This window comes from Phaseolus vulgaris, chromosome 3 (genome assembly GCF_051622355.1).
Source record: "Phaseolus vulgaris cultivar YP4 chromosome 3, ASM5162235v1, whole genome shotgun sequence".
Taxonomy (NCBI): domain Eukaryota; kingdom Viridiplantae; phylum Streptophyta; class Magnoliopsida; order Fabales; family Fabaceae; genus Phaseolus; species Phaseolus vulgaris.
The window spans coordinates 47,191,861-47,219,658 of NC_143500.1; the positions used below are offsets into that span (position 1 = coordinate 47,191,861).

The 27,798-nt window shown below is 34.4% G+C and overlaps 4 protein-coding genes and 1 long non-coding RNA gene across 7 annotated transcripts; 3 read left to right on the forward strand and 2 right to left on the reverse strand.

The window, feature by feature from the left end:
* Window positions 1-805: 805 nt before the first annotated feature.
* LOC137808142 (putative serine/threonine-protein kinase PBL19) lies at window positions 806-3,754 on the forward strand. Of its 2 annotated transcripts, none has more exons than XM_068609106.1 (4): window positions 806-1,596; window positions 2,102-2,362; window positions 2,529-2,651; window positions 3,057-3,754. In XM_068609106.1, the coding sequence occupies exons 1-4, from the start codon at window positions 1,273-1,275 to the stop codon at window positions 3,483-3,485; spliced, it is 1,137 nt and encodes a 378-aa protein (XP_068465207.1). In that variant the 5' UTR covers window positions 806-1,272; the 3' UTR covers window positions 3,486-3,754. The 2 variants fall into 2 exon arrangements, with proteins under 2 accessions (XP_068465207.1, XP_090155765.1); XM_090299639.1 differs by having other exon boundaries at window positions 930-1,596; window positions 2,501-2,651.
* A 3,400-nt stretch (window positions 3,755-7,154) lies between these two features.
* Window positions 7,155-7,745, forward strand: LOC137808143 (uncharacterized). Its single transcript, XR_011080673.2, has 2 exons — window positions 7,155-7,303; window positions 7,387-7,745. It is a non-coding gene; the product is annotated as an uncharacterized LOC137808143 (long non-coding RNA).
* An 818-nt stretch (window positions 7,746-8,563) lies between these two features.
* CT-BMY (chloroplast beta-amylase) lies at window positions 8,564-11,860 on the reverse strand. Its single transcript, XM_068609105.2, has 4 exons — window positions 10,968-11,860; window positions 10,454-10,664; window positions 9,767-9,877; window positions 8,564-9,592 (listed from the first exon to the last, which is right to left on the reverse strand). Exons 1-4 carry the CDS (start codon window positions 11,498-11,500, stop codon window positions 8,801-8,803), a joined length of 1,647 nt encoding a protein of 548 aa, XP_068465206.1. The 5' UTR covers window positions 11,501-11,860; the 3' UTR covers window positions 8,564-8,800.
* Window positions 11,861-16,009: 4,149 nt separating this feature from the next.
* Window positions 16,010-19,478, reverse strand: LOC137808144 (uncharacterized). The gene is made up of 8 exons (XM_068609107.1): window positions 19,225-19,478; window positions 19,051-19,128; window positions 18,909-18,971; window positions 18,761-18,820; window positions 18,165-18,224; window positions 17,329-17,931; window positions 16,754-16,825; window positions 16,010-16,451 (listed from the first exon to the last, which is right to left on the reverse strand). Exons 1-8 carry the CDS (start codon window positions 19,342-19,344, stop codon window positions 16,218-16,220), a joined length of 1,290 nt encoding a protein of 429 aa, XP_068465208.1. The 5' UTR covers window positions 19,345-19,478; the 3' UTR covers window positions 16,010-16,217.
* Window positions 19,479-20,614: 1,136 nt separating this feature from the next.
* On the forward strand, window positions 20,615-26,054 carry LOC137808145 (electron carrier/iron ion-binding protein). 2 transcript variants are annotated; one of them, XM_068609108.2, is made up of 4 exons: window positions 20,615-20,937; window positions 24,522-24,612; window positions 24,996-25,098; window positions 25,188-26,054. In XM_068609108.2, exons 1-4 carry the CDS (start codon window positions 20,736-20,738, stop codon window positions 25,869-25,871), a joined length of 1,080 nt encoding a protein of 359 aa, XP_068465209.2. In that variant the 5' UTR covers window positions 20,615-20,735; the 3' UTR covers window positions 25,872-26,054. The 2 variants fall into 2 exon arrangements, with proteins under 2 accessions (XP_068465209.2, XP_068465210.2); XM_068609109.2 differs by having other exon boundaries at window positions 24,999-25,098.
* The last annotated feature ends 1,744 nt before the right edge of the window (window positions 26,055-27,798 follow it).

The window sequence follows — 27,798 nt, forward strand, 5'->3', positions numbered from 1 at the left end:
TATTATTCAGTAATTAAACATATTATTTATTATAAGGGACGAGATTATTAGAGTTACTTTCAGTGTTATAAAAATATTATTTGGCGAAAGTTGGTGATGTCTCCAACACAAATTCATTGATCTCTTTCATAATCGCATTTTGAAACTTGCGCACATTCTTCCTATGCAGTTCAAAGATCACATCATAAATCATGGTAATTTGAAGACACAGAAATTTAGGAAAACATGACAAGAAAGAAAAAATAATAACTTTTATAAAGAGAAACTTTTAATGCACATCTTTTTCTTTGCTCTATCTTTCACCAGTAAATCAAAATTTGTAATATATTTTGTTAAAAGCATAAAGTAAACTCCATGCTTCAAATACTAAATTATATGTCTCATTGTAAATAACATATCGATTTGCAATTCAACCTTTATGCATGCAACATGTCTTGTTATTCAGAATTAAGGATGAAAAAAAATTTACTTATAATTTGGGGAGAGAAACTCCTACTAGTATATAATAAAAACATCTTACTTACAATTTTCTTATATTTTGATACATTATATGTGTGAAGATTTTACACAGATAATAGATTATATTTAATCACAAACAAATTAATGATAAACTCAACCTAATTTTATTTAAACTGTGAACTAAACAAACTAAATTAAAAGTATAATTCAATTTAGATTGTATATTTTTTTTTTGTTGATTAGTTATATCAAACCTAGTTTGAGAGTTTCAGTCAAAGAGATACAAAGGTTGTGCCCGTGATATTGGGCATGAAGAAAAGGACAGAATGAACACATTTTGTGAGTTACGAAATTAAAGATAGACATGACAAAGGAAGGTATGAGACACGACCCAATTTTTTGTGAGTCAAGAAAAAAAAAAGTACTTGTTAATTCCAGCTATCAGACACACAGACACAAAAAATCACCTTAACCTTTGAAAGGTCTTTCTTTGTTGGTCTTTTGGTCTTTCTTCCACACACACACAACGTCGTTAACCCGCTTTACTCCTGTCATCGTCTCTCTCTCCCCCACGCGGATGTGTTTTTCTTATTACTTTCATACCTTCTTCTTCTTCATCGTTCCCATTCAATACATTTCTTTCACTTCACGGAAGCTAACTTTTTTCCCTTTTCATATCTCTTGTTCCTTATCATAATTCACCATTCACATATATAATCAAGGTCCCATTTTCTCATCTGGGTCATCAACTTAATTATCTCTTCCTCTTCTTCTTCTGATCATTTCCCTTCTCCTTGGTTTGATGGTGAGAAGATGAAGTGTTTCTTCTTCAAAGACAAGTGTAAATCCGCCCCCGAATTGCATAAGAAGAAAAACCCCGCCGTGAACCGCGCCGCCAACTCCACCGGCTCCCTATCTTCGCCCAAGAGCGTGAAGGACTTGTACAGAGAGAAAGAGAACAGCTTCAGAGTTTTCACTTTGCAAGAGCTCAGAGATGCTACCCAAGGTTTCAATAGGACGCTCAAAATTGGAGAAGGGGGGTTCGGGAGTGTGTATAAAGGATCCATCAGACCCTCCGATGGACAGGGTGATCCATTTCCAGTAGCAATCAAAAGGCTCAACACGCGTGGCTTCCAGGTATACATGCTTCTTTTTCCTTCCTCAATTTCTCTCTTTTCTGTTGCTTTTCTTTAAAGATTTGGCTCCTATGATCATTATTACTATTACTCTCTTTTTCTTGCAATAGTTAACTGTTACGTTTGACCCTAGTCAACTTTATTTTATTGATGGTGGGTTATAGTTTTATTGTTTGTCATACCGTGTTCTCCTGAAGGAAAAATCTTATGCTTTGGGATCCAAAACTGATAGTGCACAATTCTTTACAGCTCGGTGCAGTGAGCACAAGAATAGTTGTAAGATATTTCTATAAAAAAAATAGCTATGAGATATTTGCAACTACATTGTTGTCTGTTTGATGTCATAAAAAATCAGATAATTATTTCTGCGTATGACATAAATGATCCAGAAGCACAGCAAGTGCTTGGCTTTTGTTTTTTTATTTGCCACTGAATTATCAAAATATGTGTTTTCTACGTTTCTAATGTACCTCCATTCTTATGGTTGTTATTTTTTTGTTACAAAGGGTCATAAAGAATGGCTTGCTGAAGTTCAATTTCTTGGCATTGTTAATCACCCAAATTTGGTTAAGCTTTTGGGGTACTGCTCCGTGGATGGAGAAAGAGGAATCCAACGACTGTTGGTGTACGAGTTCATGCCCAACGGGAGCTTGGAGGATCACCTATTCAATAAAAGTTTACCATGCATGCCTTGGAAAACAAGATTGGAGATTATGCTTGGTGCTGCTCAAGGATTAGCTTATCTCCATCAAGGACTGGAAATTCAGGTACCTCAAAAGTCCCATACTTTCCAAAAGTTGAGATGATATACTTGTCATTTCATTCAACTTTGTTACATGCCATTTTTGTATTTAGCATTTTCCCATGTAAACTTTAATCGTAAATCTGAGTTCCTGTCTTTGGAGGTAATCTTTTCATTTTTATGTCGAGAAGGTGATCTACCGAGATTTCAAATCTTCAAATGTTCTATTGGATGCGGATTTCCATCCAAAGCTCTCAGATTTTGGTCTTGCTAGAGAAGGACCACAAGGTGATCAGACTCATGTATCCACTGCGGTAAGTTCACTGCAGATAGTTAATGCCTCTTTCATATTTCAAGGCACCTAATTGTGGGAACTTAACATGCATACACTCATTATGCACACCTCTACTAAAGCTGGTTTGGTGATTTAACCTTAGCTGACCCCTTAAGATGTGATTTTAGCAACATGGCTATGATCGTATCAAAGGTTTTAAATTTGTAATGCTAGTCACATTTTGTTATGTTATTTGATATTGTGGATAATAAGACTGATGTGACTACAACTGCGGTCATGAACACCTTCAAAAGGAATAGTCGAAATTGCCGTCGCACACCGTATTTGAAGACCTTGTCCTATCTGTTCATTACAACAACAAAAGTTATGAACTCATGACCAATGATTTGTCCTTATTTATATTTTTGTATTCTTTGGTTATTAGGTGGTTGGAACACAAGGGTATGCTGCACCAGAGTACATTGAAACGGGTCATCTGAAAGTTCAGAGCGACATGTGGAGTTTTGGTGTAGTGCTGTATGAGATCCTCACAGGAAGAAGATCACTGGAAAGAAACCGTCCCTCAGCAGAACAAAAGCTTCTAGATTGGGTCAAACAGTACCCTGCTGACACCAGCAGGTTCGTGGTGATAATGGATCCACGTCTCAGGAACCAGTATTCTCCCCAAGGAGCTCGCAAAATAGCCAAGTTAGCGGATAGTTGCTTGAAGAAGAATCCAGAAGATAGACCATCCATGAGTCAGATAGTGGAAGCCTTGCAGCAAGCATTGCAACATTCAGAAACTTCAAACTCTTCTCAGGACATTGCTGAATCCTCCTCATCCCGGTCTAAATTGGTCAGAAAAAGTAAATAGTGAGTTTTGTTTTTTTGGAGGATCAAGAACTCCTGGGAAACTCACTATTTTAACCATCTCTTCTTATTTACCACCATCCACATGTTCTCCTCAATATTGAAAGTCAATTTTGGGTATTTTTGGTTCTGGTTCGTTTGCCCATTTCAAACAAAACCAAGTCATTTCTTGCTTTTTCAACTATTGGCTTAAATACACCTTGATTGTACGAAATTTTCAATTAATAAAATTATTCTTTACTTCAGAGAAAATATAAGAGAAAATATAAGGATGTGGATGGTCTTTATTCTCACAAGCAATAGCAGGACTAATTGAAATGATTTGTTTAGCCAAGTCAAATTAGAAAATAAAATAATTTAACAGGTAATATATATTATAATAAAACAAAAAACAGAAAATGTTTTCTAAGATCAAATAATAGTACTTTAAAGAAAAAAAGAACAAGATTTCTTTTTGTCTTTGTGTCTTCTAATTTCATGAAGAAAAGTAGAAGAAACGCACGGTGTACAGGTGAAAAGTCTGTTCCGGTAGAATGACACATGCACTTTTGAAAACAGGTGTAAGTGGTGTAGGCGTTTCTGCAACTAGTGAGGATTTTCATTGTCTAACTAAACCCATTTAACTTTTATTAATAGAAAATTAGAGCCTTAATGACTTAAGTTCTGTCGTAATCAATTTGAATATATTAATATTTGTATTCCTGTTATTCTGAGTTTGATTAGGGATCCGGGAAGATGAATAAAATAAATTAATGGTTTCTTGTAGAAAGAAAGTAGGTGTAATAAATGAATTTGTATTGAAGGGGCATACCGACTTTGACTTGAATGGTTAGAATATTATATTAGATTAACTATAAGACCGTCTAGTTCTTGAAAGGTTGTAGGGAAATTTGGTTTGGGTAAGTCCACAAACAAACCATGTTCGGTAAAGTTATTAAATTAAATCTATGGCATAATAGGATGATGCAAACGTGAGCATTGTTGTGATGTAGGCTGCAAATGTTTGTGGGAGGAAGTTGATAGGAAGATGAGAGATAGGAATTATTAATGCAGAGGTAGGACATGCCTTTCCCATTTTCCTTACTGTCATCAAACTTCTTTATAAAAGCTCCTCCATAATTACCATTTCAATCTTCTAAACCCCACCTTGGTTGGATCCCTTTACTTTTTCAACGTCAAACTTTATATTGTTTTGTTTCTATTGAGATGAACTAAGAGAGGTAACTGGATGGACAAAATGTTCTTTAAAAAATAAGTTTTTAGATTTTTGATGGGAAGAGTCCGGTCGGCAACAATACAAAGATGATATGTTGTAACAATACGAGAATTAAGAGTATAAAATAAATATATTGTATTTCTTCGAGAATGAGAATTTATTGAGAGTTTTTGATCATGATGGGATTATTTTTTTTGCTTTTTACTAAAATGGGATCTCTTTAAAAAAAATTACAAATGTAGGCAAGTCGTGCCAATAAAATTAAAAAAAAAATTATAACGTGGCAGAAGTCGTGCCAAGTTGACACGACTTCAGTTTGACAAGGCAAAAGTCATGCATAGTCGTGTCTAATTGGGACGATTTGTGCATATGAAGTTGTGCCGAATTGGCACGACTTGCCTAAATTTGTAATTTCTTTTAAACAGACCCCGTTTTGGTAAAAAGCAAAAAAAATAACCCTATGATGGTCAAAAATCCATTTATTGATCTCTTAGATGGTGATCTTTGGTTTGATGTGTCATTAATGTTCATGAAAGCTTAGTTACAGAATGTGCTTAGTGTCCAAACTCTTTCATCTTTCCATCCATAGATAGGTACATATTCAGTTTGTAAAAAAAGTTCATAAGTTAGCTGAATATTTCTATATTAGTACTATACTTAAATGGATGTGGCACAATATTTTTAAAGAGATAATTATGTATTTGCTCTAGTTTTATTAATATGAGCATTGGTACATAACATAAGAGATGTGCAAGATGACCTATGTAGCAAGGCAGAAAAGAGAGAATATATATAAATAAGAATCCCCATGCTATATGGGTGGGGAAATAAGAACCCCATGCTACCTAGAAAGCCAAATAATGAGTAATGCAGAAACATAATGCATGCAAGTTGCAACTGAATCAACAAAATGACAGAAGCATGCCACCTAGGGAATTTGCTTTGACTAGCTTTGTTGTACTGAAGGTCCTACCTTCACTCCATTTAAAGTCATGCATGATCATCCTCTCAAAGAAAACAAGAAGAAAAAAAGATCATGGTAAAAGATCTCCCACAAATATTCTCACTCTTCACCACAAAACCAAGGCTCAAAACGTAAACCTTTCACTGTAATAGTCGCAATTCCTTACGAGTTTGTTCAAAATTCTTTTCAGAACAATTGTCTTCTAAGTTTCTAATAAGTTTCCTCCAAAGTCAAACAAATGACAAATTAATCTGACGTAATATCTGAAGAAAAAATAGTTAAAATATTAATATTTTAGGATATATAATAGATTTATTTTCAATCTAATATATTTACATTACTATTATTTTTTTACATTCATTCTGTAACTCTATATTATTATTATTTTATTAAAAAGATAATTGCTATGTAGAAGTATTTAATGAATAATAGTGTAGAGTGATAATATTTAAAAAATAAATAAATAAAACTAACAATAATTTATTAAATAGTTAAGTGATTGTATTTACTGTTTGAAAGTGTCAAAGATCACTATTTCTTTTATGGGTGTCAAGGAATCAATAGCCTTCAAAAAAATAAGTTTAAAGATTTTTTATTAATATATTAAGAGACGGTTGTTAAGTGGATAATTTTAGAAGGACATGTCAAGCTATATTATTTTTAATTAAAGTTTGTTTGACATTTGTCTTTTTCTTTGATACTATTTTACACTTCTTTTAATAATAAATATTATATTTAATTAAAAAAAATAAAATTTTAAATAAAATAATATTATTTTTTGTTATGAGGTGAGAGTGTGAAAAAAATTAGAGTAACAAAGTATTATTTTTCATATTTTTTTCTTTAAATGGTGATATTTTCACATCACCAAAAAAACACAATTTAATAACTTAATATGTTAATATTTTAGTCATTTTTTAACTTTCAGTACTAATATGTTATATCTTATTAACATAGGTTATTGAAAACAAGTGTTTTTATTTTATTTTAAAAGATGTCAAAATATTTCTTTAATATATTATTAATATGATGTATTTTGATATTATATTATTAATGTGAAATATATATTAACCCTTGACCAAAATATAACATCAATCAATATTAATAACCTTTGTAATATTTTGCATATATTTATATTAAATTTTGAATTGATGTAGACAAATCTTACTTTTCACTTTTGTAAAAAAAAAACATTACTAAGAATAAAAAAGATGGGTACGTGGGTAAGATACCACTATAATAAATTATGAAATATTAATTAATTTTTAAAAAATAATTAATTATTATATGAATGAAATTAAATATTATTTTATAAACTAAAAATTATTAATATTTATAATAATTTCTATCGTTAGTTAAAATTTGTAAAATAATTTTTAAATACTATTCAGTGACTAATTTAGAATCTAAGTTTTTAAAATTGCCTTCTGAAATTGGATAATACTGAGTTGGGCCTGGCGATGTTGAAGGCCCAGGTTGAAGGACGGTGTAATAGAATTGGAGTGATGTGTGAGTGTGGTAACTGAAGATTGTGGAGTGAAGTGTGGTAACTGAAAAAGGAAAGAGAAGGTTGAATGGAGAAGAAGCTTACTCTGGTTCAGACCATTGCTACTGCAGGCGTGTTCTCCGCCATTTCATTCTGGTAATCCTATTCAAATTCATTCTTACTCACTCCTAATTCTGTTATAATCACTTTTCTCACATTCCTCGCTTTTCTCCTCTCAGGTATGGCTTCATGTTTGGTAGAGAATCGTCTCGCAAAGAGCTCTCTCACCTAATCGAAGATCTTCGCCGCGGAAACCCTCCATCCCCCTCTTCCTCTTCCTCACATTCTTGATTCGATTAAGCTATCTCTTTCAATTCAATTTCAGTAATTACGCTCTGTCTCTTATAAACTCACCTATTTTCCCCAACAATTTTGTAATCTAGTGGTTTAGGTTGGGGTTGCTTCTCAATCCTTCAATCTGCACAAACAGCTGCACCTTTCCTTATATATTACGCTGTTCAATCATCTCTATCTCTACTATTTCAGAGAATCAGGTAAAAAAAGTGCCTGGATTCATTCGTTTTATAATTTTTGTTGAATCCCTTCGCTTACTCATAGTTTGACTCGGTTGTTTACCTAATGCTTCGACTATTTTCCTTATTAGTTTCATGTTTTCTATTTTATTGCGGTTGTATAAGAGAGAAAGAGATGCAAATTTATTTTGCATGGATTTCTTATTGTTAGTTATATTAGAAACAAGCTTTCTTTGTTTTCAGGAGGACCATATCCTCAGGATCTAAATCTCAACAAAATATGTATTACTCTATTTAAACCTTAGATTAATTAATGTTTTAGACAGCAAACTCCTTTACACATTGGTTGGTGCAGTTATTAACTTACTATGACTGAGATGGATTCTCTGATGTGAGATTTTCACGTGACATTGCCTTTTATAAATCCGTTTGAAGTCATTAACTTTAAATACACAATGCCTGTTAAAATTTGCTAAAATCAGGAGAGAGAGAGAGAGGTGCAAAATTTCCACCAAGTAATGTCGTGTAAATTCAACTTTACAGGAATTTGTCTTTGGACTAATCTGATATCTTCCAAAATTGTTGATAAGCCTATTTATAAATTGTTTCCTGAATAGTTAGAAAATTGTTGATACACCTCTTGCTATTTTACTGGTTTCTTCTTGGCATAATGTTATTTTTGTTGTAGCAAAGTTGTCATTGATTGAATCTTGAAACACAACAGTGATGTTCAAATAATGTTGGGAGATTTTTCTCTTTCGACATTGACATTTACTTACTTTATACTGATGTTAAAGAATGAGAGAAACCAATGACATTTGTGAATTTTTGTAGATGTGTTTCTGGGGATTAATTAATCAAATTAGAAGTGACAAACAGAGCATAGAGAGACAATATCAGTATTATTGGGTTTATAACGTAAGCAGACTAAGTATTTTTCTCCATTTGTAGTTGGAGTTATAAATATTAGCATGAAATAAAATAATATGTTCTCGATCATCTCAGGTGTTGGCATGGTATATGCCAGAGTTCTCTCTCATTTTTCTTCTTTTTCTATAAAAAATATACTATGTTGCTTTAAACTATACACCAAGATGCCTGAGCTTGGTATTTTATACGTTTACACAAGAACAGCCTCTTTTGTGTGCTTCTCCTGTGTTGATTTGATGTGCCCAACATAAAGATCACTCCCATGGGAATCAGATGCCGGAAGTCTCTCTGTCCTACCACCTTCAGACATGCTTCTTACAAAATCCACTAGGTGCCGCCAGTTATCACCTTCAAACAACCTCTTGTTCATTCTTAGATAAGTGAATGCTGCCAATCCGTTGCTAGATTCCGATTTACTTGTTGACAAAACTTGAGCATATGCATCTGCATCATATCTCTCCAATGCGTTTTCTCCAGCAAGTTCTGCTCTAGCTGTTGTTGTTGCCATCTTCACCTGCCGAACCAACCCTTCAGGTGAGCAGTTAGCAAAGTCAGGCTGCTCTCTGTCTTTCATTTCCATGCAGGTGAAATTGAAGACAACTCCATGTTTTGCCAGCATTCTGGCTATGGGCATATACCCATCGTTATTCCGCGTGTTATAGTAGCCAGCAGTTAGTTCAGCTGCGTGTGACCTTGCTCTGTAGTGCCAATGGATTCCAGCAACTTTCCCTGATAGTTTGACCCCTGATGTATGGAATATTCCTTGGGCTGATACGAGAATCTTCTCACCATGTTCTAGCAATTTGCCAGAGTACCACTCTAGAAAGAACCGTCCATATTCAGTGTTCCATGTCCCTTCCCTTTTGAAAAATCCAGTATCCTCAGGAAATTGATTGTACTGGCCAGAGTCATGGGGTCCACCTCCTCCCCATTCTTTCTTTCCAATGGCCTCGGCTGCTGCTGCCAAGGAGGCTTTCATATACTGCACGACAAACAAGTCATTTTAGTCCCTAGATATTTTTCAAATTTTTCTATCTTCAGTGTAATATCCTCGTGATAAGTTCATTGGGACCAATGGTTACGAAACCTTGCCAACAAAATCATGCTTTTGGATTAATGTACAAAAGAAGTTTAAATTAATGCCTATTTAAAATACCTTGTCATAACATTGGAATTCTCCAATTCCGGGAAACCTCCAAGTTCCATTTGTTTCTGGATATGATGGATATCTCAGTTCTCCACATGGACCCATGCCAACTTGTATTTCCTGCAAAAATATTGATTTTATATATTCAATTTTCGTTTAATGCAGAGTGATGCGAAAAAATACGTGGAAATGGCAACGTATCAAACATCAAGTTCCAAGATCCCCTTTTTACGTCTATTAACTAAAACCACCTGGATAGGCCCCAAATGTTTTCAAGTTTACACCGTTGTTATTCTCAGACTCTCTTTGAATAAGTTTCTCTGTAAGTATTTATAACAGAAAAAGAAAGAAAGAAAAAACCTTTTCTCATAAAGTTAAAATTGCCTCAAGCGAAACATTTAACTAGTCAAAAAAATAATTTTAACTCGGGCAATTTTAATTTAAGGGGGTTTATCTTTTTTCATTCTTTCTATAAGTGCTCGTAAAACCTCGAAACAAATCTTAACACTTCTAACACGACTTAATTGTAAATCTCTGTATGTTGCCTGACTCCGAAATTGTTGAACATGGATCACGCATTTTAAGGAATGGCAACACAATTTTATAATTTTATTATACGGCTAATTCTGTATTCTATATCAGCAGTATCTATTTGTAAGTGCAAGAGTTCGCAGCATTAGTTACTGAATTGCTTACCACGATAACACTGCCTAAGTAATCTTGGAATCTGTCACGAAAGCTTCTCATGTAGTCGGCGTACACTTGGAGGGGAGTCCTTCCTCTTAGAATAGGAACTGAATCACAGCCTAATGAGATGTACTCAGGATTCCTCCTCCCTGATCTGTCTGTGTAAACCAGGTCAGGGTTCTTGCTGATTTCTTCCTGCACCCATGGTGGTAGAGGAATGCTGAAAAATAAAATGCAACACAAAAAGATAATTGTCACACTTGGCCTTGGTCCCCGTAACAGACTAAATTAGCTCATATCATGTTCAGATTTGAAAATGTAACAGTAGCGCTTCCTTTTATTTAACCTTTAAATGTTTTGCTTTCCTGTCACTCACTGTTTCTCCACAGCACGGAATAATTGAAATAAATTAAAAAAGGATTACGCGCTTGCTTGATTTGAAAACATAAATTTACAACTAGGAGGGGCAAATAAAAAAAAATGAACTTTCAAAATCAACACATAAAAGCAAATAATCTGGTACCTGCAAGTGTCTCCAACATTTCCCCCACACTGATGGAAAGACATAACAACTTGAAGCTTCAAACCATGCATTTGTACCATCTGCACAAGCTCAGCATAGGGTTCCCAGTTGTACTTCAAAGGCCCGTCCTTTTCCACCAAACCCCACCACGCATCCACCATTACGCCTTCCACTCCTGCACTCTTCAGGGCCATCAAACTTGCATTCATTGCTCTGGGTTTATTCAAGCTTCCTCCCATTGTTACAGTGTCTAGTGGCAGCATCACATACACAGGTACTCTCTTCGAACCACTCTGACTATGAGCCACCGAAGGAGCATGCACCTTCTCCCATTTTTCGTTTCTCCTTGCTTCAGAGTTGAAGCTGTTGTCGCGTGCGTGGTGTGCCTCTTGCATGGAATTTTTCACTCGGAGACGAAACGATGGTTTAAGCTTTGCAAAACTAAGTATCGCAGGGACATCATCAGAAGTTTTAAGGATTTTGGTTTCCTTCTGATTAATAAAAGAAATTGAAGAACGAAGGGTTAGAGCCATATTTTGAAGGATATGTAGGAACTGCTGAGGATTGTGTGGGTGTATTTATAAGAATGAAGTCGAGCTGGGGAGTTTAACTCGACAACATTGGTGGGCTCTAATTGAAAAGTGGAAAAAGTGCAAAAAATCAAAACTAGTCTGTTCTGTTTGAACCTCGCTGACGTGTTTCCACCTCTTTCAATCTTATCTAACTCAAAACGTATGACCCCCAGTTTTTAGCTGTTTTTTTTATTAGGTGTTTCCTTATATGAGTGCTGTTTGGACCATATTTGGTGTATTTGCCTCCTCATGTTAGTAATTTAGGTTTTTCCTTACTATGTATGACTCGTTAACGCGGAGGATCTAAAAACATATACATTTATTTCATACGTACTTTTTTAATTTATAAATTTTAAGCTTAAACTCCAAAATTATAAAAGCTTAGGTTGGTCACCGTTTCGTTGTATTACGAAGTGAACTTTAAGCTTAACTCAACCCCATAAAATCGGCTCATGAGGTTGAGGTTTGCACCCACTTATATACAATGAAAAAGTTCTAATCTCTAGTCGATGTAGGATCTCCAACACACCCCTCACGCCGAGAATGCCAACTCGTGTGTGAGACTATATATTATGGGTGGTCCGATAGCGGTCCGATAGTGGGTGGTACGATAGGCCCAACACAAACACTCGTAGACTCGAAATGACTATGATATCATATTACGAAGTGGACTTTAAGCCTAACTCAATCTCATAAAACCGGCTAATGAGGTTGAGGTTTGCACCCACTTATATACAATGAAAAGGCTCTAATCTCTAGTCGATGTAGGATCTCCAACACGTTGTTTGATTTTTCACTCATGAATTTTTAGAAGACATTAAGCATAAGATTGCATGTATAAAATTATAGGAAAGGTCTGGTAAAAAGAATTAAAAGAGTGTTCCTTTGTTGATTGATAATAAATTTAGTGTATAGAGTATTGATGGTTTATAAAGTAGTAGATGAAATTAGAAAATTAAAAAAAAAAAAAAAAAGAGTATTTGGTGTTTAAGATACATTGTGAGAAGATATGATTATGTAGCTTTGGGGTTCTTATTTTATATCCTAAGGAGATTATATTTTCGCTAGAGAAGGGTTAATTAAAGCTGGGAATCCATTAGTGCAGGCTAATTAAGTGTGTCTCGGAAGAACTTCTAATTAGAGCTAAATTAATAATAATTTTAATGGCAAAATATTTGAATGGTAACTAGGGGTATCAGATTGAGTCAATCTGACTCACATAAATTGACTTATCATGTGTTAAATTAAAACAAGACAACTCAATTCTCGAATAATTTTTTTAAAATAAATTTTATTGTAATTAAGTAAGTTGATTCATTTGAGTATAATTTGTTCTCCCATGTTTTATATATTTATCATTGTACAATAAAAATAGATTGACTTGAGTTACTTGTTTATAGTAATACAATGAGAACTTTCACATTTTTCACTAAAATCACAATTAAGAAGTGATATTCCAAAACAATGGTGTCAACCACACAACAGCAGAATTCAAAATAGTAAATAATTATGATAAAATATAATGATAAATAATATAAAAGATTAGATGATAATTACAAGTCATTCACATGTAACATGATTCGACCTTTTAAGTGATAAGATTTAATTTAAATCATATTTAAAATAATTATATTTTTTCAACCTAACCTAACCAGAATGCATTACAAATCTGCTTAGTGGTTTGAGCTTATAGAAGCAAATTGAAGAATAGTAAATACATGTAATCTTGAAAAAAAGATACGATTGTATTTTGGTATGAGGGTTTGTGTAATCATTTCAATGTTATCTCCTTATTTTTATTAAGTTTTGTATTTAATTTCTTACTTGTTTTTGGTAACAATGAAGTAGGAAGGTGAAACAAATTTTATGTCAAAATATTGATATGCTTAATTGTTTATTTTTGTTGCCATGTTGAACGATTTTTTAAATATTTTTAAGGGGTTAGTGTTAATTTTCTTTTATGGTGTTAATTTTTATATTAATTTTCTTATAATTATTTTATAAAGTAATATATTTAAAAAAATCATATTTTAATTTAAAAAATTAATAAGAAATAAATAAATAAAATAATACAGACTATAAGAGAGAGAGAAAGGAAGAGAAAATAAAAATTCAAACAAGCATCATTAATTTTCCTTTATTATCAACATAAAACACACTGTATTCACAAGGTACTTGGAAAGGACCATTGTTCTTTGATACCCGCTGTAAATAGAATGTTTAATTATTTATTTATTTTCCTTTTATGTTATATTGACATATTGGTTGGTGTGATAATTGGTGTAGTTTTGTATTTCTGCCATATGACAAACACCCTTGTCACTGGTTTCTGTCCTATGCCTTTTCCTGCAAACTGGGTTTTCGTGGATGAAAATGTCTCATAATTCAAATATTTTCTTGGTTCTGCTTCACCTTGTTCAGGATAAGAAATGTTGAATGCTCCTTTTGTTGTGAAAACATGTGGTTCAGAGGAAGTCTTTGGTTTCATTAGTCTTGAACCGTTCTTTCCGCGTGTTTATGATAACTATTCTCAATTTTTTCATATCATTTCAGTTTAACATGTGTTTGAGTGATGGACATTAATAGAATTTTAATGTTGACCAATTATGTATAGCCTTTCAAAGTGAATGAGATGTAATACTTGTCATCTGGTAACAATTTTTCTAAGACCTACCACGGACTTTTAATTTTGTGGCTTCATAAAAAGTCCAAAATATGACGCCTAACAGGAAGAATTAAAATGCTCATGAGATTCTCCATTGTTAATATGTTGCACTTTGATGGATTCCTACGTTCCGTGTCAGATGAAACAGAACAAAACAATGTTTTGTGGTACATATTCGGCAATTTTCAAATTGCTTCATGTTTTATGTCCATAAGTTGATCGCACTGAATTGGGTGTAGAATTGGCTAATAAGGTATTGGCAATATTCAAAAGCTTGCACTGTTTTTTTCCTAATGATTTTTGGAAGTGAAGAGTAGTGAGGTTCCATGCCTCCTCCTCCCCTATCCCCACTTACCAGATCAAAACCAAACAAATCTTACACTGCTGATAGATTTCCCATAAGTAATAACAGTACGTGCTTAAAATAACTATACAAATAAAAAATATTGTTCAAGATCTCACATAAACTAAAAATAATATGAAAAAACACATCTCACTTTATAAAAATTTATAAAATTAAATTAGATTTAAGATCCATTTCTTAATAAATATTATTAGTGGGGCACTGGGACTACATGTTAGGAGGAAGAACTTGGTTAACAAATGTACATTGTAGGCGTCAGATGGAACGTGGAAGAATTCAAGTTTGATTTGGAAATCGAGCAAGTTGATCTTGTTTCAGAAATATGATTCGGAATCTTCCAAAATGCTTGATTTTTGATATTTTGTACTCTGCTGTGAAGGGTTATTGAGATGAGCTGTGCGCACGTAATTCATACGACAAAATTTGTGGAGGAAATAGAACCTTATCTTTACGTTTGTCACATTTCCTATATATCTCAACTGAAACAATATTAGATGGAAAAAAAATTGATTAATCAATGACCAAGGGAAAAGGAACATGCAAACAAGTTAGACTTAATTCTTAGTAAGAAGTTAGCATTTTAAGATATGGAAATCTAACATAACATGACAGAAGCCATCGACGTTTGATTTGAAGATTGTTTTTTTAGCACTAGCTTCTCAGGGAGTAAGAAAAAAAGACAGCTTTCTAAAATCCCTCGTGGTGAAATTCACTGATTTCACAAGATTTCTATCCGAAGTTGTCCAAAAGGAAGGGAATCTCTCACTTTCAGAGGAAGGCATTTCAGTTCTTATTTTTTGCATGTGCAAGTAGGAACCATTCTGATTGGTGATGAAGCTAATAAGTTCAGTTCAAATTTAAATGGCAAATGCTGTGAACACGTGGAACCTAACTTTTTGATCAGTATAATCAGTCTCTTTCTTCAAGAGAACCTAATTTCATTGTCGTGATACGAAAAGCTCTTTCTTATGGACAATACTTATTTTATCTATACCCAAAATCGTGGCACAAGCTGCACTCATTGATTACTAGCTACGAGTGAGGTGAGGTAAACACTATATACTTCTTGTTCTCCATTTGCTATACGTCTACACCTGCTTCAACACCTCTTTATCCTTCATTTAATCACACTTGATTTTACACAATTTACTAATCCAATAACTTAGCAATGATTGTTGCTGTACATGGGTGAGCTAATGAATTAAAACTTGGAATTTTCAGAACTTAGCATGAAGTTATGTGTAAAATGTAAAGTGGAACAGTTTTCAAAAATATCTAGAGATCTTTCTAGATATTTTCGTAAGACATAATATCTAGGAAATTGAGATATCTTACGCAAATATCCAGTTCATACATGTATCCAATAAAATTTTCTAGATATTTCAATGTATCATGCATATATCCCCCTCTAAACTTACGCAAGCCAGCAGAATCTGAGATGTTAATAAATAACACATAATAGCATATCGTTAAGGGCTGAAGGAAATAAAATAGTTCTACAATAAAGTATGTACTGCTGTAAATATTCCGCTACCTTGTACTACTTGATCTAATTGGTATTGGTGTCTTTACAGCCATGAACTGTAAGTTCTCATACTAACAAACAATTTCATTGGGAACAAATATTATCATTGCTGGAAACTGAAAATTCAAGAATCTGCAATGGGGAAAACAGATCCAATCTTATTGCCAAAACGATAGCACTTGATATTAACTGCATATGGACCGAGCTGAATGTGGTTATCCTCCCTACCAACATAGAAACACAGGGTATACAAAGCAATTTCAAATTCAGGGCTCACTCCAACCAAAGTGCTTGATAAAGATTTCAGAACACCATTCCATTCAAACTGAATAGTCAGAAGCTGAGATTCCGAGTCAGGCTGCAAGTTATGATGGCAGAGAGCATTAAAAATGAGGGGGTTACAGCATAAAGTATAACAAATGTTTACCAACAAGCCAACATAATCGAGCTAAGTAAAAGATTTTGTGTAATGAAACAGAAAATGAATTAAGGCTTACATTGTTTTAGGAAAAATACTAGTTGCTGTTGAAAAATATTTTCAACATGCTTTGATGTCTACCTAATGATGAGTTTATTACTTTCATGTGATTGGTGCACCAAACTTCTATTTCTCTGCTTGGATTATTGCCAATAAAATAAGCTTAACAAATAGTTACTCACAATTTGTCCCCGTCGACGGGGCAAAATATAGCCCTGATAATCAACTTTCCCCTTTTCTTCTTCAAGGTAAAACTGCCAAAATACATCAACATGTGAGATTGAAAAAGTGACAGAATTACAAGTTCAAATTACAAATTAAAGAAACAAAAAATATCCTTGCAGGCTTCATCTACTTATCAGATTAATGACTTCACAAATAGCAAGAGAGAAAAAACTTAATTATCGGCAAAAAAAAAAATAAAAAAATTGGCAGGTCTGAGTAAGTATTTATAGTTACAACTTGTTATTGGGCAAACTATTGACTATAGAAGACTATTGCAAAGTATTCTTGGCAATTCCAACTGTTGAAGTTATTCATCAAGGAATAACACTAAACTGTGCAACAGTAAACGAATCCACAATAATACAATATTGGCTAGTCAGTGAAACTGGTAATGTCAGAATAATTGCAGAAAGGAGCACCAAATATGACTTCCAATATTATAAATTGGTGCACCTTCAATTTGGCATGAATATGAACAGATAAACAGGTATTAGATATACAAAACAGGCAGAAGAAACATATGAGGTCATACCTGCAGCCAGTTATGGAAGCCAGAAACTTCGTCACTTTGTTTGATTTCTCCAACAAAAACATGTTCAAAAGAAGAAGAGGAGCCAGAGGTGCCACCACGGCCATAAAGGTCAAACCACAGATTGGTCATCATTCTTTTGAAATCTTGGAAACTCCCTGATGCAATTCCCTTGGATGCAAGATACTTGTAAATATATTTAATCGGTGCTGTTCTACTGATTTCTTCTATGAAAGAAGCTTGCTCTTGTCTCTCTTCAGATGTGACTACTTCCTTACATCCTTGATGTGGATTGTAATTATCTAAAAGTGAGAGAAAACGAGCAAATGTAGGCTTTCTGAATACATCATCACTAACCCAAGTAAACAAGTTCCCCTGTGCCATGTCTTCCTTTTGGAAAGCCTTTTTCCCTTCACCACAGTCGATTTCATAGTCTTTGCCAGGTATCAACCGATTTAAATCAAGATCCCAGAGTTTATCACAAGCTCGTGCTAGATCAGCAAGTTCATCTTCTGAGGGCTCCAAACTAGCACCAACTTCAGCCTCATTAGAGTATTCTTGTTCATCAGAAGGTCGCTTGTAGCTCTGCCAATTTTCCTTCGGAACCTACATCAACTTAGTAAGATCCGTCATTCAGATTCAGACAGGGATGAAGCATAAAACATCCAGAACTGGTTAGGTCACAAATTCAGTAACAAAGTTAACATACAGTAGAAAATTCAAAGAAGAATACCTCCAACAACAATATCAACAAAATACAAATTAAAACGATTCAAAACAATGGAAAAACCACATAAGCTTTTATATTAGACATATTGATGAAAATTCAAAAGAAGAACCTTGTGTGTCCGCCTTGGAGGTTTTCCAACAGTCTGCCATCCATCTTGATCTTCATCCACCTGCAAAAAGTAAAAAACGAGTCTCACCTTAATATTTCAATTCAATTTAATAGAAAAAAAAAAATACTTCGCATTGTATACGGCATCACATGGAAAGAAGGCAAAGCCTATCTATTGTCCAGACTTTCTCAACATGTTCAATGCTACCATACTCTCTCTCATGAAGTCACATTCTCAACTACCCAATTCAGTGGAACATTTATCTTATTATTTGAAGAAGAAGAAAAATCTCCCAGGGTCTTTCTCCAACAACAATCTGAAACTGTATCCAGAGACAGAGATAGATCTGAATGAAAGCAAGTGCCAACGGAATGACCATAAGAGCTTAAATTCTTTACATACCGAGCACAAGCAATGCAGCACCAAAATGTAACAAATCTGATAGCACAATCTTTAAAATTTAAAAGATTTAGCACGATCTCTTGAGATATTCAAACACATCATTCATAAACTTTAAAGCTAAGACACAGGCAAGCCATAACTTTCTATGTTCAAAGTGTTAATATTGCAAAGTTTCTACGAGAGGAGGGAGTTACCTTGTGGCCAGTGTTGAAATTTTGAGATTGGCTCTCCTCATGCTGAGGACGGTATTGTTCCTGGTAGAGAATAAGTGTAGTTATATGAAGGGTCTACATATGAGAAGAGTATGGTATTGTGTTTAAGAATGGAGGACAAGTGACTGACATTCACCAGATGAGGCCTGTTGGAAGGTCTGTAACTGTGACTATCCTCTTCTCGCCGTTCTTCCTATAACGATCATAACATTAGCAAACGAGTAAGATTACATATTTTTTGGGGGGTGAGAACAAAGATGAAGAAATGTGACCTTTTGGGGTGAGTTGGACCACTGTGTCTGTTGCTGGTGGTGGTGCTGCTGCCGGTGATGTTGAGGAGGAGGGTGATCCTGCAAAAATAAAGATTGAAATTTGATATTACGAGATCCTGACAAAATAAAAGTTGAAAAATGGGAATGTTGAATTGACATAGTCGAATAGGAAACCTGATCCTGATCGCCGGAGACAAGGTCGGCCCAGGAACGTTCACCGCGTTCTTCTTGGCGATCGTTGTGATCGGCGGCACCGAGAGCAACATCGACCAAGCCCTTGATGAGACCATCCATGATGATGTTGATGATGCTGAGGTTGTGGAAACAGAGACTCAGAGAATGAATCTGAAATGAGTTGGTTGGATAAGACAATTTGAGTTGTCACTGACAGTGGCGGGTGATATAATGATGATAATAATATCAGTAATGATAGTAAGAAGATATAAAACATTTTTTTCTAAACAACTAAATAAAATAATTTAATTACAATTTTGTCCGTAAAATTTGAAATGATTTTATTAGTTCTTTAAATTATTTTTTAAAATAAAATATATTTTAGTTATTTAAATTTAGTAATCATATATTTTAAATTTTGAAAGAGAAAGGCTTTTTTAAAAATCTGAGAAAATAATAAAAAGTAAAATGTGACGAGGATTATCCTAAAGACTAAACCTAAAATCCTAAATAAAAACTAAATTATTCGTATTTAAGCATGATTAAGGGAAATAAAATGAAATGGGATATGGGAGATACATAATTATTGTTTTCTTGAGTTGCCGACATGGATGAGTGGAAGTGGGAGATTTAACGTGATGAAAATGAAAGTCAAAGGTCATCCTCAGTCACATGACATTACATAATTTTTTCTCTCATAAATAAAAATATCAAATGTTATCAGGGTGATAAATGATGCCAAAAATTAAAAAGGAAAGGAAGAGATAGATAAAAAAAATGGGGAATTAAATGCAAGTATGAAAAAATTATGAGGTTTTTAACATTTTTATATAAATGAGAAATGTAATAAAAGTTTAAGGGTAAACTTTACGGTGATGGTGATGCACCAACTAACTCTGTAAGGTTGTTTCACCACACTTAGTCATTCATGTTAGTGATAGGGTGCAGGTTGAAAATTATTAGCTGCAGGAAGCAATTGCCAAAAAAGTGCCCTGTAGAAAACTTGAAGTGGATCAAGCCCAATGGGCTGTTTCTTCCTGCTCCTCCATAACTTCTTTTAACACTCATATTTTTAAAATACCAAATATATGTTTTATTCTATTGCTTTTTTTTATGTTGAGATGAGTAATTTAGAAAAACTTCAAATTATAAAATCCAAAAGATATTTCTGATTAGAAGTTATAATATAAAATACAGATTTCAAAATAGATTTTCGAATTACAAAATTCAAAAAGTATTAATATATTCTTTTAAAATAAAATATCTTTTCACCTGAAGTATAGGTGCAATAGAAGGTACGAGGTGCAGGAAGAATTTGCAAGCCCAATGATGCGAGTGGCCCAGAACCGAAATCATTCCCAAAAATAAGAAGTGCCTCAGCTTCCCCTTTGTTCCCTTCGCCATTTGTTTTTAACTTTTTATTATTCAGTTCTGTTTCAGGCTTCCAATTTTCATTTTCAATTTCAAATTCGCGCGAAGAAGAAAGGTGAAGGTGGGTGTTACCGTATTCTATGGCGGCACCCAACAGCAACAACAACGTGACGCCGAAACCCGGAACCCTAGGCGTTGGTGTAGCCCCTACTCCGCCCAAGTCCCAACGCGGCCACAACAAGCCCAAGTGCAAACAGTGTGGCAATGTCGCTCGTTCAAGGTGTCCCTATGAGTGTTGCAAGAGATGCTGTTCTAGAAATCAAAATCCCTGCCACATCCATGGTCCGTTCTATTTCTCTCTCTAATTACATACACACAACGCAAACTTTTTAGCTTTTCTTGGCTACCCTAAATTGTCACTATCTCTCTCTCTGTGTTGCATTGGCTGTCTATGATAAATATATTGATTTAACGGGCTCTAACTTTGCGTTTTGTTGTTGTATGTTATGATCTCACCTCTAAGCTATTTGTTAAATAAGGCGAGAAGCACTGTAGTTAAGGGGGTAAGAATATGTTGTTTGCTTATCATTTCATTTAGTTCAGAAAAATTAGGGTTTTGTTTTTCCCTGTTTTAGTACTTCCCCGCTGTTTAGCCCCTCTGATTTGCTTTACTCTTTATTTCGTTTGGTTCTTTGTTGTAGTTCTTGCTATTGTTGACTTGTTATAGTTATGCACGCCTTAGATTAATAATGATCATGCCATTAAGCTATGAATTCAGTGTTATTTATAAAACTGACTTCAGTTTTGTACTTTTATGTTATTTGTGCTGTATCCAAGGTATTAAATTGCTGTTGTGGTTTTGCCATGATCCTCAACATTGCCAAAATTGTAGGCAAAAGTGGCTGCAATTGCGGTTGTGGTGAGCCCCAAAACGTTGATGCACGTTGGCACACTTAGCTTATGTTTGGAAAGATGTCTCTAACGCTAATTATCAATCTTTGATAGTGGTGTAGTTGTCAATCATGTGTGATAGCACTGCAGGCTAATGGAGTGGAGTGACACCCTGCTACTCCTCATAGAGCTGTTGTCGAGAGTAACTGGCCTTTTGTGGCACTTTTTGCGATATTTTGTGGCCAAAGAGGCGTTGATTTTCCTTGTAGTTTTCTAGTGAGGTAGAGGTGGTCTGCAGTTTGGAGCGAGGCAACCTCTATGGCTCTTGGTTCCTTAACCAAGATTTGGGGTTCGATTCCCCGCATGGGCAAGGAGTCATGACTAGAGAGACCACTTTACCTATTAATTGTTATATAGTTGTGAAGGTGAATTAGTTGGGTGCTAAATAGAAGCCTCTAATACCCTCTGATTACCAAAAAAAAGTTTTTTTCTGTCCTAGTTTAGGTTTTAGAAGCCACTGATAGGTTTCCTTTTTCTGAGAGAAAATGGAGTGAGGATGGGGTGGCTGATGGGGGAAAGTGGCTTGGTCTTTTTCTTTCTTGGATGGGCGTTGGTGTTGGGCCTGCATCCAAATTGGACCACAATCCAACCAAAATTGTCTGTGTAGGTTGTGGCTTTGTTTTTTTTATTAATTGCGTATTATACAATTATGATTTGTGCAATTGACAATATGATTTGTACAATATAATTCAAGTGACTGTTGATGCAAATTGGATGCTGACTTGTTTTGGTGCTTCAGTCACTGCTAAATCGTAGGAATCATGGTTTTGAGGCTGAATTGCATTATTCTACCACAACTGAGTCAGGTCATGTGTGATTTGATGCTGAAAACCCTAATTAGTAGAAAAGAGAGGGAATTGGCTGGTTCTTTCCTAGTTTCCCACTGATCAGACCCAGGGTACCCCATTCTTCATATGTGACTCTTGCCTCTTTATGCTCTATTCTTTTTTGTTCCCCTATTGTGCTCTGTGCGTTTCTCTTTTTTTCCACAATATTTTACTATGAGTTCTGATCTCATTATGCCACTATACTATATGTGTGTTTTGAGAAATATGTTTTTACTTTTGGTATGTTTCTTAATGATAAAATGCCCCTAATTTTGTGCTTTTATGTCTTTGTTAGCTGTATACGCATCTTTATTTTATTATGGATAATACATTTTACAATTCATGATACAGTTCAGTTTCTGAATCAGAAAATTGCACATGAATGGTTAGCAATAAATGCCCTCTTAATTTTGAAGCAAGATTACCTTATAGCTATGAAGCATGAATACTCTTAAATGGTCTCTGTACCTGTACCCGTATTAGGTACTGGTAGTCATTGGGTAATGGCTACACACATTATACACAATACTAGAGTTGGAAGTAGACCGAACTGGGCCAAGTTTTGGTAGTCTTGAGTTTGGCATCCTTTTAATAAAAGGTTTGGGCCTGGTCTATTTACCTGTCATAGGCCTTTTCTAAAGGCTTAACCCGGCTTACATGAAAGCCTAGTTTGACATAAAAGCATATTTGAAAATTTCTTTTGTTATAAGGTCTTTAAAAGGCTAGTAGGCTTAATGTATTGTTGGCCTAAATATGTCTATTAGTAATTACAATTTTCTTATATTATTTATGTAATATACCCATTGTGTGTATATGTTATATATAATAGAACATAATAAATTACTTGTTTAAAAACGTGTTTTGTATTAAGGCCCTTAAAAAAGGTATAAACTTATCTTTGAGTAATCTTATAATTTTGACTTTTTATGTGGGTATGCTTAACAATTAAAGATAAATAATATATGATTTTAATAATTACAACCAATTTAATATAATAATACTAACAATTTTTATATTTACTTAAATAGGCTGATCTGTTAGGTTTACTGTTTTTTTAATGGCCTAAGGTCTGTTCACACTTCACACTGTTTTTTTTTTCAATGTTCACTGTTATGTTCATAAGTTTCTGTTCAATATATAGTTTCAATACTCTCAGATTTTCCTTTATTTATTTTTTACTAATTGTAAAATATGAATCTCTTTAATTTCTTGTAATTTTAAAGTTTCAAACATTTTTATATCTTTAATACGTAGTTTTTTTTTCTTGTATTTTTATATCTATATTATATAGTTTTTATATCTTGTACCTTATAATTTTGCTTCAGTAGCTATCCTGGTATTTGCTATTCCACTGTAGCATTTTCGAGGTTTTCTTTTACACACTGGTCTCTCATAACCTTGAGGGAACTTTGCCACAAAAGCTAGCCAATATTATGAAAATATACCTGGCCGAGTGTGTCTGTTATTCCCCTATAACATTTTCAAGGCTTCCTCTTTCATTCTATCTGATAACAATCTTGGTAGAACTAAAATTGTGATATCTCTCTGTATAATACATAATTTTGTCTCGAAACGTTGTGTTGAGAGTTCTTATCATAATTTTAGTGTAACTTGTAGCCGTGCAAGTTAATAACCTTTTTTTTTTCTATCTCTCTTCATGTTCCTGTGCCAATGTGTATACCCACATTCAGATTTGGTGGAGGAATGTAAATAATGTTTAAAAATGCACGTGTTCTGAAAATCTACAGTTGGGTTCAGAGTTCTTATGATAATTTCAGTGTAACTTGTTGAGGTGCTAGTTGACCCCCTTTGTGTGTTTCCTTGTTTAGAAATTGTATTGTACCTCTGTTCCTGTATCAATTCCAGTACTCACATGTGTTCATACTACACAGCTTTAGTGGGGCTGTACCCTTAATAAGAATTAGTGAGGGGAGTTGGTTACGTATACATTGTTTACCTACTAGTAGCAGTAAAAATAAGAAGTGAAATAAGAAAATCATTAAAAAAAGATGAGTGTTTGTTCTGTCAATCAATCTATTCCCAAGATTGAAATTTTCTGATGATAAGTTTCATATTTCCCATAATATAAGATCCTAACAGATTTTTACACTCCTGATCCTTCACTCTGATGTCTTATGCTGAATGCAGTGTTAAAAGCTAATTCGACGTTTCGGGATAAGACACCCTCATCTGGTACCTCTCCACTTGATCACCAACCCTTAGAACCACCTCAATCAACGTAAGTTATAAGCACCAGCACCCTACACGTGCATTGCATAAGTTTTTTTAGTTTATGTTTTAAACATGTTGTGCTTCACTGGAAATGTCTAATTTATTTGAAAAATAAAGGTAAGTTCTTTACTCTTTTTTTCCTCTTTTGAAAGCCAGGCTGGACTAAATAGTGCGCTTACAATTTTCTGATATTTTACCTCACACGAATGGCTCAATATTTTGTGTTCCTTTTTTGCATTATCCGGTTATATGTTATCACTTTCTTAATGCAGTACTTTTCTTGAACTTCCAGTGACTTGTTAATTCAATTATACAATCAGCGCTTAAAGCTTCTTTCAAATTCTTCTATTTCCCCCTGAGCAGAGGATTTTATTTTGCCTTTTATTTCAGAAGTGCAGGAAGAGTTGCATCACTTCGACAACTTTCTAATAGTTTTGCTCAGTTCAATAATTTACACCTTTCACTTCGTTCGAAGAAGCCATTGACTAGAAAGGTTTACCATACTTAACAATGCTTGGTTTAAGTGTATTACAGTTTTGGTGACCTGTATGTTGTGTGAAAGTAATATCATTGTGATTACAGGATGCTGCAGCTATTAACGAATGGAGATTTGCCAAGTTAAAGGAATACAAGGAACGGAGTGTTGAAGTGGAAAATGAAGCTTTTGACCGATACATGCAGAATGTGGATTTACTGGAAGAAGTATTAGCTGTGAAGACGTTGGATACCGATGTATCCTCTGCATCGGAGTCTAATCCTAGTCCAGCAGAAAGCAATGAGACAATGATCCCTGGGTTAAAATTGCAGCTAAGATCAAGCTCTATGAGAAGTGATGGTTTGAGAACGAGAATACAAGAAATTGTAGATGAGGGATTAAAGAAGCTTGAGAGAAGTTCTGTAGATGGTGACATGAATGAATCAATTGATGATGAAGGTAATAAAGCTTCAAAAAGGGGAAAGGGGACGGAAAGGTTATCAGCTATAAGTGATCTTATGGATAAAATTAATAAAGCCCGAAGTGAGGAGGATTTAAAGTCGTACTTGGAGATGAAGTCCCAACTCTTCAATTTGGACGAAGGCTCTTGCGTGATAGATCTTAAAGACAATGAAATTATTGAGAATCAAACTGCTGAAAGTGAGACGGTACCAGCAAAAGAATTGGATTATTCTTTACCCAAATTTGTTACCACCGCAGAAATTGATCAAGAAACTCTCAACACCATAGACAAACACTTTTCTTCCCTAGAGGATGTAGAGCAGTTATGAGGCTAGATTTCTTAAACGTTGAGATTTACCTTGAAAGAAACAAATATAAATGTTGTGTTCTAGGAAAAGGCTCTCTAATTAGAATTAAGCGTCAAATGCAAGTAAGAAATGTTTTAAAAGTTAATCTGGACACTTAACCGGTTGAAGTGACATTATATTCAGTTTCAGCATTATTCATATCAATTGCGTTTCTGATTAATCAAATCATGACTTTAGCTCTCTCAACTTAGTCTTTGTTAACTTCTAATTCCATAGACATCGGCTACAATGTTATCGACTAAAGTAATTGAACAAATGAGTAGTTTTCACTATTGCTATTCCAATATCCTTATTTATTTCTACCCTACTTTCTGACGCTGTCGAAACATTGTCACGATGCAGCTGTCTCATTTTATTTGGCAAAATCCTGTTCATATTTCGGTATTTTAGCCTTGTTAATGTCGTTACAGGGCGATATCCTTTTACAATAAATCGAATATTGTCACTGATGTTATGATGGGATGTTATAGGCTAAAAGGACCATGAACCATCAACTCTCTTTATGGCATATTACTGTCGGCAAATTATCTAAGATATTAGAAATTGAGAGATAGCAGTGCTCATCGTTTTCAAGTAGCATTCCAAGTTTATGTTGTCCTGTAGTTAGTTGCAGAGTTTGAGTAGAAAGCACAAACATCTGGGTGGGTGGGTAAATAGGGTGATTGTGGTTATAGGAGCGAGGGATTGAAGTATTGGAGGAGTTGAGGTGCAGTAATTTCCACCAGTCAATACTCAAAGGATTCTCTGAAATCTGACTAGTCTGATTTTGACTTTTGAAGGGAATAAGATAAAGCTGCATAATAGCTTACATTGGTTAGGGCTGCCACATTGTGCGAAGATAGTGGGTCAATAGCTTAAAGCTAAGAAGGTGATCAAAAGCATGCCGTACATATTCCTGCCCCTATGGCTATGGATGTTTTCCTCTGTTCACCACCTTAGAAGTGAAGAAACCATTGAGAATATGTGCTCTTGCCCCTTCAATAATTAATGTTCAGGGCAACCGACAAAAGAAGGGCGAACTCTTTAGTTTTTGGGATATCATTTATTTGTGGTAAAACATTGAAACAACATATACCTAATTACCACCATCACTCACCCCTTCAAAGTGCTACTACACGTGCAGCACAGCACAGTGGTTTTAGAACCAAAAGTTATAGTTTCAATGGAGCAATCAAATCAAATCAAACACTTATCATTATGCATAGTTTATTTATATTTGAATCAAAGACTCATCCGTTGATTAGATTAGGCTTGTTGGTTCTTGCGTCAAAAGAATCCTAGATTGGTTTGGAGGCTCCAAAGGCTAATACCGTTGAGACACACAAAAATTCCCTCTTTCAGCATTTCTCCTCCCAACTTTTGATATACATGGGTATAGCCTTTTAGGCTATGTGTGTTTCTTAATGTAGAATAGAAGACCTTTTTTTCTTGCTTTATTCTCTCACATTCTTCTCGATCCACAACTACTTTCTTGGTGGGAATGAAACTTTGAAGGACGTTTTTCCACCCTTTACACATGCTCTCAATAGTTCTTTCAAGTTTCAATGGCTATACTCATCTCAACATCAACTTTTTAGAGTCTCTCTGCTAATTTATCAAACCCATTATCATGTCCCGTGTTCTCAACCCCTTGATCTTCGTAATGATTCTCTATTATAAGATTTTGATTCATTATAGAGTATCTTATTAGCCCACCAGAAGTAAAAAAGAAGCAGACATTAAAAAAGAGCCTATCCAAAGTGGCAAGTGCTTATCACATAATCAACGTCATCTCACTTTTACTCAACTTTTGAGCATGGGTAATTTGTGGTGCAAATAACTCTATCAACACTCCAATTTTATATTTATATAGCTTGTTGATAACATAAACAAAATATATTAAATCTCA

Coding starts and splice junctions, on each gene's coding strand:
- CT-BMY (XM_068609105.2), bottom strand. CDS start 11,500: ATGGCTCTAACCCTTCGTTCTTCAATTTCTTTTATTAATCAGAAGGAA. Junction 9,878..10,453: donor ACTTAGGCAGTGTTATCGTG/GTAAGCAATTCA, acceptor ATATTTTTGCAG/GAAATACAAGTTGGCATGGG. Junction 9,593..9,766: donor AATTCCAATGTTATGACAAG/GTATTTTAAATA, acceptor TTTGTCGTGCAG/TATATGAAAGCCTCCTTGGC.
- LOC137808144 (XM_068609107.1), bottom strand. CDS start 19,344: ATGGATGGTCTCATCAAGGGCTTGGTCGATGTTGCTCTCGGTGCCGCC. Junction 17,932..18,164: donor CTCCAAGGCGGACACACAAG/GTTCTTCTTTTG, acceptor AAGTTGATGTAG/GTTCCGAAGGAAAATTGGCA. Junction 16,452..16,753: donor CCCGTCGACGGGGACAAATT/GTGAGTAACTAT, acceptor CATAACTTGCAG/CCTGACTCGGAATCTCAGCT.
- LOC137808145 (XM_068609108.2), top strand. CDS start 20,736: ATGGCGGCACCCAACAGCAACAACAACGTGACGCCGAAACCCGGAACC. Junction 20,938..24,521: donor AAATCCCTGCCACATCCATG/GTCCGTTCTATT, acceptor TGCTGAATGCAG/TGTTAAAAGCTAATTCGACG. Junction 24,613..24,995: donor TTAGAACCACCTCAATCAAC/GTAAGTTATAAG, acceptor CTTTTATTTCAG/AAGTGCAGGAAGAGTTGCAT.
- LOC137808142 (XM_068609106.1), top strand. CDS start 1,273: ATGAAGTGTTTCTTCTTCAAAGACAAGTGTAAATCCGCCCCCGAATTG. Junction 1,597..2,101: donor TCAACACGCGTGGCTTCCAG/GTATACATGCTT, acceptor TTTGTTACAAAG/GGTCATAAAGAATGGCTTGC. Junction 2,652..3,056: donor AGACTCATGTATCCACTGCG/GTAAGTTCACTG, acceptor TTTGGTTATTAG/GTGGTTGGAACACAAGGGTA.